Source organism: Maylandia zebra, linkage group LG4 (genome assembly GCF_041146795.1).
Source record: "Maylandia zebra isolate NMK-2024a linkage group LG4, Mzebra_GT3a, whole genome shotgun sequence".
Lineage (NCBI taxonomy): Eukaryota > Metazoa > Chordata > Actinopteri > Cichliformes > Cichlidae > Maylandia > Maylandia zebra.
Genome location: NC_135170.1, coordinates 26979940 through 26991049, shown reverse-complemented (window position 1 = coordinate 26991049; position 11110 = coordinate 26979940). Strand labels below are relative to the sequence as shown.

General features: G+C 40.9%; 1 protein-coding gene across 2 annotated transcripts; it reads left to right on the top strand.

Annotated features, from left to right (window-relative positions):
* Positions 1-3236: 3236 nt before the first annotated feature.
* Positions 3237-11034, top strand: mgrn1b (mahogunin, ring finger 1b). Of its 2 annotated transcripts, XM_012919400.3 has the most exons (17): positions 3237-3620; positions 4301-4419; positions 4545-4633; positions 4733-4879; positions 5483-5600; positions 5724-5790; positions 6395-6438; positions 6539-6586; positions 6985-7053; positions 7137-7296; positions 7401-7510; positions 7644-7858; positions 8240-8351; positions 8430-8475; positions 8558-8662; positions 9026-9071; positions 9326-11034. In XM_012919400.3, the coding sequence occupies exons 1-16, from the start codon at positions 3533-3535 to the stop codon at positions 9064-9066; spliced, it is 1578 nt and encodes a 525-aa protein (XP_012774854.1). In that variant the 5' UTR covers positions 3237-3532; the 3' UTR covers positions 9067-9071; positions 9326-11034. The 2 variants fall into 2 exon arrangements, with proteins under 2 accessions (XP_012774854.1, XP_004552249.1); XM_004552192.3 differs by lacking the exon at positions 9026-9071 and having other exon boundaries at positions 3238-3620.
* The last annotated feature ends 76 nt before the right edge of the window (positions 11035-11110 follow it).

The window sequence follows — 11110 nt, the reverse complement described above, 5'->3', positions numbered from 1 at the left end:
ATGTATAATATCCACAAAACTTAAAAAGAGGTTATACACACACACACACACACACAATATGGTAATATTATGTTGAAGCACAGCGAGGTTCCTGACTACGATAGCCATAATGCTCTGACAATCCATCAAGCGGTGCGGGTTTGTAGCTTAGCAAAGTCGTACTAAAACTTTTTTTTTTTTTTTTTTTTGAGCACCAGTGTACCACACAAAATCGTTTCGAGGTCAGTAAGCACAACCAGAATTCATACATAAGAATTATAAGGGGCAGTGTCAATTTTTTCAGAAAATCAAAGGATTTAAAGAGCAACTTATTTTCCCAAAACCACGGTAATAACAACGGCCTGCTAGCATGCTCTAGCAAAAATTGTGCTTTGGTGTGTATCTGACGGACAAAAGCCAAACCAGTTCCACACCACTGAAGTTGCACCATTTTAACAAACCAATTCTGGTTCATCTGTTTCATTCAACGCCCTTCTCATTCTCGGTCATTATGCTTTTTCTGCCATGTGCGTATGAAAACAAAGGCACTGCACATGCGCGTTTTACCCATATTGTATCGCGATATTTATCGTTGCCTAACATTATATCGGTATTACCGTGAAAGGTATGATATGGCCCAGCCCTACTATTCACTATTATTCTGCTGTGCTTTGATCTTTTATGACCTCTGATGTCCTTTAGCACCAAAAAGGTTGAGAACTGAACCAGCTTGTATCATTTCTGTACTATGCTACATTCTTGTAGAGGTCTGTCTGTGTATCAGATAGTTACAACAAGATGTGGTAGAAGATGAAGCAAGTGGAAATATCAAGGAAAATTAAAGTTGCTCTGACAGTGGTGAAAAATATGAGGAGAAGAGAGAGTGTGTTTAAAGATAAAGTCAATGTATTCTCTTTTTCTTATATAAATCAGGGTTGCACTGAAGGTGGAGCCTATCCCAGTTGTCACAGGGCAACAGGTGATATTATATAAAGCTCTGAATAGGAAATTACTATATATGAACCAGTCCATTTAACTTGCAAATTCCATCTATATCCATCCATTTTCTTCCACTTATGGGGGCAGCAGCCTAATCGGAGTATGCCAGACCTCCCTCTCCCCGGCCACCTCCTCAAGCCTTTCCAGTGCACCACCACTCAGTTCAGTTCAATTCAATTTTATTTATATAACGCCAAATCACAACAACAGTCGCCTCAAGGCGCTTTTGAATTGTAAGGTAGACCCTACAATAAACCTAAATATACCTAAATCTTTCAGCTTGGGGCAGGAAGTTGTCCCTGACATAGAGTGGTGACTCCATCCTTTTTCCAGCTGAGGACCAAATTATGAACAGAATGTGTGATAAAGGGCAGCCCTGGTGGACTCCAACACCCACCAGAAACAGTATGCAGACAAAAGCTCATGCTTTTGTCTGCATACTGCATTCGATCATTATTCATCTCATGGTTGAATAATGATCGAATGGCCTGACACCCCATACTCCGGAACACCTCCCATAAGACACTTCGAGGGAAACCCATGTAGACTGGTTGGGCAATCTCCCATGCCCTCTCAAGTATCCTAAAGAGGGTGAAGCTGGTTCAGTGTTCTGCGACCGGGACAAAAACTGCATTGTTCCTCCTGTATCTGAGGTTTGACTAACGGATGGGCTCTCCTTTCGAGCACCCTGGCAAGACTTTCTTGGGGAGGCTGAGGAGTGTGATCCTCCTATAGTTGGAACACACCCTCCGGTCCCCTTTCTTGAAGATAGGAACCACCACCCAGGTCTGGTAATCAGGAGTTACAACCCCTGATCTCCACACAACATTGTAGAGGTGTGCCGACCAAGACAGCTCAACAACAGCTAGAGCCTTCAGGAACCCAGGCCTAACCTCATCCACCCCGGGAGCCCTGTCACTAAGAAGTTATTTAACTGCCTCAGTGGCGTAACCCCCAGAGATAGACAAGTTGTCTCCCTTGTCCCCATATGCTGCTACCTTTACAGAAGATGTGTCAGTGGGATTAAGGTGGTCCTCAAAGTATTCCTTCCAAAGCCCGACAATGTCTTCCTTCAAAGTCAGCAGCGTCTGGACTTCTTTAGGGTTCACAAGAAACTTAAAGAAGTCCAGACGCTTTTCTTTCCAAGCTCCTTTGACTACGATGACGTGGAGCACTGAGAACCTCCATAGGTATACACAATGTAGGTAAAGTACCACTTCCCCTTCTGAGTCGCCTGATGGTTTGCCAGAATCTCTTCAAGGCAGTCCAAAAGTGTTTTTCCATGGCCTCTCCGAACTCCTTCCACACTCGAGTTTTTACTTCAACCACTGCTCGAGCTGTGTTCCTCTTGGCCTGTCGGTACCTATCAGCTGCCTCTGAAGTCCCACAGGCTAACAAAGCCCAATAAGACTCCTTCTTCAGCCTGATGGTTCCCTGTTTCCCTGCAGCTTCAGTGCAGCAGTTTTAGCAATGGAGGCCCAACCACCAGACGTTTGCCCCTCGCTGGGCCTGACTCCAGGGTCCCGAGAGGGTAACCAGTAACCCTATCCCAGGCAGGAACAGTTCCCTTGATCTTCTGCTTATAGGGGTTTTTGAATCCCTCTTTGGTCCCTCACCCAGGATCACTTTGGAGACCCTGCCAGGGGACAAAAAGCCCCCAACAACACACTGTGCTGCCATGTTATAAAGAAAAAGTTAAATAAAACACTTTTGATGGGAGAGATTTTTAAGCTGACAAGAGTGGTGACAATCAGTGAGCAGCATTATGCCTTGTCATCGTTTATAATTTTTTTCTAAAGCACACATGGGAAAATTATACAAGGAGCTAGAGGCCTGGGACTGGTAAAGGGCGACCAAAATTTTTATAAAAGATAAACGAACCAACCCCACAAAAAATCATAACTATGCTAAGGAATCTCAAGATTTCTTCAGTGATTCTGTATTGAAAATTCCCTTCATCAGTGACCTAGGAAGTGCTACATATCAGTCAACTGGCAAGCTGTAGACTAATTTAAGTGCAACTACTTTGATAGACTTTTTTATGTAATCTGTAACCATGCAATGCAGTTTGTTGCTGCTTTCTAACTTTATAGAAATCAGTATGACCCTCTGGGAAGCACCCTAACCCTAGGTCAAACATTTCCTACACGTAGTTCATACAGCGTTGAATTTGCTGGATTGGAGCTGACGCCCGTGCTCTGACACCTTCCCTTCGTTACTAAATTAGCTCCGTGTGGACCTCCGGGCAGTCCCTACACACAGAGCGAACGCTCCGGAACGCTCGGCGACAGCCAATCAGCGTATCTCCCTGCTTTGTTAGCTCTCCTCTGGCAAAACAACAGCTCGTTTCGATTTGTTTTCCTTTTCGCCGCGTAGCCACCAACAAACAGAGCGAGTAAAATGTTAGAATAAATAAAGCGTGTATTTGTGTTTGGTGTTATTATCGTTTTGGTGTTAGTCTAGACTGAAGGCAGAGGAAGTTGGAACTGCCGACGCATCGTTCGCTGCTAGCTAACTGGAGCTAATATCGAGCGACCCAACAGAGAAAGCAGAGATGGGGTCCATCCTGAGTCGTAGAATCGCTGGTGTTGAAGACATCGATATTCAAGCCAACTCGGCTTACCGATTTCCACCGAAATCTGGTAAATGATCGTCAATGTCTCCGATGAAATCATATTCGTCATAAACCCCCATCTTCCTAACTAGTGCGGTCTAAATGCGCTTTCTGCTAATGACCGTCAGCCGCGCAGACAAATAATGATTGTAAACATATGTGATTGCGATTTTTTTTTTTTTTTTTTTTACCAATAGACGGTAACTTAATAAAACATTTTTGTCAGATTTACAGTATTTTCGGTGTGTCGGACATTGCTGCCACCGAGGATAAAGCACGATGGCTGTTTATTAGGCTATTACAGACAGACAGTCTTGATGTTCATCAGGATGATCATGAGTAGATGGACTTTTAAGAACTGGGGAATCATAGATGTTGACGTAGTGACCCTCTATGTCATCAAATGTTTCTCACCCTTTAAAGCAATAACCTTTAAACAGTTTGATAGCATATAGATCTTTTCACATTGTAAAAACAATGTGAAGATGAGTATATAAACTAGTTTAGCCACCATTTTATTGCTTGCCAAACTAGTTTTCTTAGCATTAACTGAATAATGGAAGTATTTTAAATTTGACAAATAGCTGAAAAGAATCAAAATTAAAGCTTCAAGGTTGCTGTGCTGCTTTTTCCGAAATGACTGCACTATTAAACATGAGTGCATCCAATCTGTTCATCGCTTTTTCTTTTAAAATATCTCACCTTCAGGGAATTATTTTGCCAGCCACTTTTTCATGGGAGGAGAAAAATTTGACACGCCACATCCAGAGGGATACCTTTTTGGGGAAAACATGGACCTGAATTTTCTTGGAAATAGGCCAGTGCAGGTGAAAACTGTTGTTTATTTAACCTGCTGTTTAGCACTGTATTTTCAACAGCAGTTTGACATTTCTTATCAATAAAATGGTCAGTAGAACTATTTCAATAATTTCAAATCCTTCTATTTCACTAGTTTCCATATGTAACACCTGCACCCCATGAGCCTGTGAAAACCCTGAGGAGTCTGGTGAACATCAGGAAGGATTCTTTGCGTTTGGTCAGGTAGTGATATAAAGGCACTATCACAATGAAACATCACCATAACAGTTTTAATGAAGCCAGTCACATTGGCCTAAGCCTTGTCAAATGTCTGGATTGTAGGTATAAAGATGACTCTGACACACTGGCGGAGGACGGCGGGAAACCAAAGGTCCAGTATGGTGTGGAGTTCACTTTTGATGCTGATGCTCGAGTGGCTATCACCCTCTACTGCCAGGCATTTGAGGAGTTCTCCAATGGCATGGCAGTGTAAGGATTTAATCTTACAATTAATACAATCAAATCATCATCTGGTTTTTTACTTATTAAATAAAAATCCATGCCGTGTGTGAAGTAAACAAAGATGGGGCAAATGCATCTGCGGATCAGTTGTACCATTCACACAGACTGATACTGCTCTGACACAGCGTCTTCATGTTAATGTGAAGCAGTAACAACAAGAAACATTTAAATGCTGTTTTATGGGTGTGAGATTGAGCTCCAGAGCACAAAGTCTAGAATAGATGCAATGGGTCCTTAGCAACCACCAGTCACCATGGATACCAGATAAGACTCAGACAAAGACGAAAGTGATAGTCTGAAGTTGCCGTCTTATGAAACAAACAAGATGATCCATAAAATGACGGCGGCTGCTGCTGTTGTGCTTGGTTTTCTATTTTCTTTAGTTTGATTTTATTTAAAAAGTGTACTGAATTTCTTAATACATATAAGTGTTAGTTCACATTGAGTCTTCATTGCTGATGTCTGTATAAGTGCAGCAGCAAAAAGTTTCCAGGTTGTACTGGAATATTTCTTCCCTTTTCTGTCATTTCCAAAGTCAACTTTGATAGTTTTGCTGTCTTCTACATGTAGGTACAGCCCAAAGGATCCGTCGATGGCCTCTGAAACTGTGCATTACAAGCGGGGGGTGAGCCAGCAGTTCTCCATGCCGTCTTTTAAAATAGATTTCAGCGAATGGAAAGAAGAAGATGTAAGCATTTGCAGTAGTTAATGCATTTTGTAATCAGTTTAATTTAGCACATAAAAAAGCATTGCATCACCACGTTTGATTTGATATATGTCTTCTATTTATGTGTAACTGTCTCCTTTAAAGCTGAATTTCGACCTCGACCGAGGAGTGTTTCCCATGGTGATCCAAGCTGTGGTTGATGAAGGGGACGGTAAGTCGCTGGAGCTGCACAGGACTAATACCAATATTGACTCTGTTAAAAAGGGGACTGTTGAACTTTTTCTTACATTTTGTCTTTAATATATGCTACAGTTGTAGATGTTTACAGCAAACATGGCCAAAGTTTTAGATAATTTGGTCAGTTTATGTACAGGTAATTCTTGTGAGCCAAAAGTTTAGGCATTTAGGTGCTCTGAGTGTTTGGTTTCTGACTCCTTTCTCTGCTTCTATATGATATCAGAGGAAGCAGATCTCCCTTATATAGTCATCTCAGGCAAACAGTTTTTCTCTTGTGAAAACAGGAGAGCCACCCCCATGAACTTTCTTTTTGGGATGAGCAGCCAATCAGAGGAAGGTTAGAAGGGAGGGTGACCTTCAAGAAAGAAAAGCTAAACTGCCTTGTTTAAGATAAATAGAATAATTTTGAACTCTGAGTCATGCAAAGCTACTATAGTGGAGTCAAAAAAATAAAATTAAAAAGCTGGAAATCGTCTCTCAGTGGGCTCCTTTTTAACATTTGAAAGTAATGGACTACGATCACAGTTTAATTGTTACCTCAACATTTGTAATAATCTTGATGTTTTGTTTTTTTCAAGATTGTCTTGGACATGCCCATGTGCTTTTGGCAGCATTTGAAAGAGTATGTATATGTTAAAAAACAATAAATAATTTTAACATGTAGAGAGCATGTTTACTATTTATATGAGCTAAAACATGTCTTGTCTCTCCCCCCCCCCCAGCATGTTGATGGGAGTTTCTCAGTGAAACCTCTGAAGCAGAAGCAAATTGTAAGTTTATAAAGGTTTTTATTTCAGTCTTGTTTTATTATAAGTTATTGAAGTTTAGAGTAAAGTCATATTTGAGCCGTTAGTTATTTATCCAGCCCATGTGTGGCATGTTTCTATCAAAGAGCAGGTGAAAGGTGGATGTTTCAGCCTGTGAAAGCATGTGAGCAGATGTGTGCCAATCTCTAAAATAGACTTGATTGTAAACCTGCGCTTTAGACTCTGAATGTATTTATTTATTCTACATTTGAGCGACAAGCACTACTTTAATGTTATTAAGTATACATAACAGATTTACAGTCATTTGTAGTGAATGGGTTTTCTTTCAAACTTTTAAGAATATGTGGATATTTTTTTTATAAAATCTAAATGTTGAATTTCATTTTTTACTTTTTTCTCAGGTGGACCGTGTAAGCTACCTCTTGCAGGAGATTTATGGAATCGAGAACAAAAACAACCAAGAAACTAAGGTTGGAATTGCTAACTGAGAAGAATCACGATGTTGGAAAAAGTTGGCTGTGATTGATTTGTAAGCCTTTTTGTTCTTCTTTAGCCATCTGATGATGAGAACAGTGACAACAGCAACGAGTGCGTCGTCTGTTTGTCTGACCTGCGAGACACGCTTATCCTGCCCTGCAGACACCTTTGTCTCTGCAACTCCTGTGCGGACACTCTGCGGTACCAGGCCAACAACTGCCCCATCTGCAGGCTGCGTAAGAAGTGTTACTTTCTTAAAAAAAAAAAAAGTTGTGTCATGCTATATGAGCAGGTTTAGATTCAATCAATGAATTCATTAATGAATGTATCTGCTTTCCAGCCTTCAGAGCCTTGCTTCAGATCAGAGCTGTAAGGAAAAAGCCTGGAGCTCTTTCTCCCGTGTCCTTTAGTCCAGTTCTGGCTCAGACTATGGACCACGATGAGCACTCAGTAAGATATACGTTTTTAACCAGCTGTGCATCTTACCTAACTGCATTAACTGTAAAAAAAAATTTTTGAAATCTTTATTATAATATTAAGATCAACAATAAATCCACTTTTCTCTTTCACTGACTTTTTGCAGGGCACAGACTCAGTTCCTCCTGGCTTTGAGCCCATCTCACTGTTAGAGGCCCTGAATGGTTTGCGCTCGGTGTCTCCTGCCATCCCATCAGCCCCCCTCTATGACGACATCAATTTCTCTGGGGGTCTGGGAGGGGACAACAGACAGTTAAGCTCTCCAGAGCATTTAAGCGATGGAAGTCTGCAGAAAGGCAAAGTCAGCAAGTCACCTGACAGGTAATCTAAGACATAAAATCTTTACTGCAAGTAATCTGGTTTAGGTAGGAAATTGGATAGCATGTAATGGTGTCAAACATCATTTCCCATGAGACTCTGCCAGTAATCAGATTTACCCCTTTATCCATTTCCTGTAAAGAGCTGTGTTTTTAGTTAATCTTTATGCCTCCAGCAAATTTTCTTTTTTAGAGGAAAATTTAGAGCTGACATAATCATGTAAAATGGGCCTGTTAGAGGCTGAAGGCCCAAGGGCTTATCTAAGGGCTAGAATATTTTTGTCAAAGTCAAATTCTGTGCATGAATGTCACCGTGAATAATTAAATTACCACTTCTAATAGTATAGTTAAGTATTTCTTATTTTTCTGCATTGTTCCCCTCCAGCACCCTGAGGTCTCCATCGTCTCCAATCCAGGAGGAGGATGAAGAGAAGCTGTCGGAGATGTCTGATGCTCAGCCACACACTCTTCTGTCCAGTAGCCCCGCCCCCACAGATGTAAGCTTCTTCTTCACTAACTGACATTAAGCTCTGACACCAGTACAGACAAAAACCTACCTTCCTTTATTCTTCCAGGCCACAGCGACTGAGGACGTGGCAGAATCCCTGTCTCCAGATGAAGGTGAGTTTTCTCCTTTGGTTCTCAGTGAACAGTCATGTGTTTGAGTGACAGTGATGACATTCTGGACTTTGTTGGTATCCAGAGGACAGGATGCATTCTGGAGGAGACATTCTGCAGGACTGCATCAGTGAACACAGTAGCTTGACCAAAACAGAGAGTGACCCACCAGGTGATCTGTCTTTGCCAGGTAAGAGCTTTTCCATCTGGGACGAAGAACAAAAAAAAGCCCTTACAAGGATCCTTTTAATTAAGGAAGAAGTGATAAAAATGAAAGATGTGTCATTTCTTAAACTTTGGACCTGTACTTTCCGATGAAAGCTTAGAGCAAATCAGGTCTTCACAAAGTGAAGACTTGTCACTGTTGACTGGAAGTTAAATATTCCCTCTGGTACTTCAGCTCAGTGTCTTTCTTCTTTAACCCTGGACTTTAAGGCTGCAATTCTGTGTGCTTTGCCTCTAACGTGTGTGCTCTGGTGCTTCTGTGTGTTATCTACCCCCCCTCTTCTGTTCCCTGCCATCTTGTCTCTTTTTACCATCTCACTTTGGCCAGCTCTAGGTCCTGATTCCTGCTCTATTGGTATGGAGGAATAACTGTGGTATGTAGGCTTTCCTGTCTGCTCTGCTTCTCTGTGTATGAGCTCTACTGATGATAATGGTAACATTCACTGCTATCATTCACAGCTAGAAACCTCCCCCCAGCAGTGATATGTTCTGTTATGATCAACAATTAAATGCCTGCAAGGCCAAACTGGTGTAGAACAGTTTGTTCTCCTACTGAAAGTCTGAAAGGAAACTTCACTTTTAACTATGTTTCTTATCTATTGATTGTTTCCCCTTTTTCCAACCCCAGGGTCATCAGAAAGCCTGAAAAGTCAGAGCACAAACTGCTCCAGCCAGCCTCTCCTGTGTCCCACGAGCAGCCTTCATATGGAAGATGAACATCTCATCCACTAACTCCTCCCATCTTTGCTTCAGAGATCATCCAGCTCTTTCATTCCTTTCACCCCCACAGCTCAGTCTTCTGCTTGCGTGATCAGAGCTGACAACAGCCCCGAAAGGAAGTTAACAAGAGTGAGGCAGGACTCTGTTTATTCCATCAGCATCTCTTGACAAAACAAAAGAAATTGGACGGTCGCAAAGATGTTTGTGATGGCTTGTTCTATGACTGAAGTTTAAAAAAAAAGATCAACTCCCCCCAGCTTTTTATTAACTCTCGAATGGTCTTCAGTCGTCGAGTTGTTGTTTAGTACTGTTTATTCCAGAGAAATTTCACTACCTGTCATGGTGGTGCTTTTAAGCGCACTTACTTTAAATTAACGCTGTATCAAAGTTTTTGACACTAAATTCTAAAGAATTTGTATTACTTGTGTATCCGTGTGGCCATTTGAGGTGATTTTGCTCTCCCAACAAAATCAGTTATAATTCATTCCTCACAACAAAAGTATATAATGACATATGTCTTAAGCTGTCTGCTGTCTAAAACATCAACACATGGTTTTATCATTTCAAACTATATATCTATGTATTACAACTAGAGTCCTGTGTAGTTGCCTTTAAAATTGTACATTTTTTTATATATATATTATATAATATATAAAAAAAATATAAATAAAGGAACTACATTCAGTTAACATGCACAATATTTAAGACTTTGATAATCAAAAAGAGCTACAGATTTACATCCTAACAGCTGAACTCAAAGATAGCTAAAGCCTGCTACAAGCATAGATGCTGCACCTACATGTTTGCTGACTTAGTGTGGCACAGTAAGGGTGCTCGTGGTATATGTGGCAACTTTCTACAGTCCCTTTTTTTCCGTGGCAATGCCAGTGTCTGCTTCTGTGATGTAGCTGCAAAAAAAGGGGTCACGTGTTTGTGTGGCTGCAGCGACTGTACTTACCTTGGTTGTGTACGTGTAGCACACTGCATATAGATCTATGTGCCTTGAATTAATGTGGCTGCCTGCTTGTTGCAATGGACATTAGTGTTCTTAAAAATGCCACAGTATACAACAGTTTCAGCCCGTAGACAGGATTTTTTTTTATGCTGATGTACAGAGCCTTTTTTTCGTATCGCAAACTTCATGCTACTGGAAAAACGTATGTTGTTATTGAGCAATATTCAATTGAACTGTTCATTTACTATGTTATTGCCATGTGTTGATTATGCATTCAATATTAGTGTTTAGGTTCAAGTGGGTTCTCCTCGTAACAATTGTGTTTTTGAAAGGAAGGCATCCAATGCAATAGATGCAAAGGCAAATGCATCTTAATAATTGGGCTCGCATTTGCATGTGAATTTGTAGATGCTTAAACCTCTGACTCCTTTGAATGGTTTTTTTTTTTACTTTTGGTAACGTGCTTATTTTGTCTTTACTCCCTCCTTTTCTGTGCCATTTCAACTTGACACTGTGCCTTCCCGTTCTGACCACTGTTGACCTGGTATCCAGGATAACTCCACACTAAGTGGTATTTGGCTCTCTGTAAAATCAATACCTGTCTCTTCCCGTGTGTGTATAGCAGCATGTGTATAACAATAAAGAAAGAGTCATTACTTCAACTGCAAGTTGTTTGCTGATCATCTCAAGAACACAATTCTATTAAGACAATATTATGCTGTAGAGCTCACAGATTAC

Excerpts from the sequence above, each read along its gene's own strand:
- mgrn1b (XM_004552192.3), top strand. The coding sequence starts at position 3,533 with ATGGGGTCCATCCTGAGTCGTAGAATCGCTGGTGTTGAAGACATCGAT. Across the intron at positions 7,054-7,136 it reads AAAACAACCAAGAAACTAAG|CCATCTGATGATGAGAACAG; the intron begins GTTGGAATTGCT and ends GTTCTTCTTTAG. Across the intron at positions 7,511-7,643 it reads TGGACCACGATGAGCACTCA|GGCACAGACTCAGTTCCTCC; the intron begins GTAAGATATACG and ends GACTTTTTGCAG.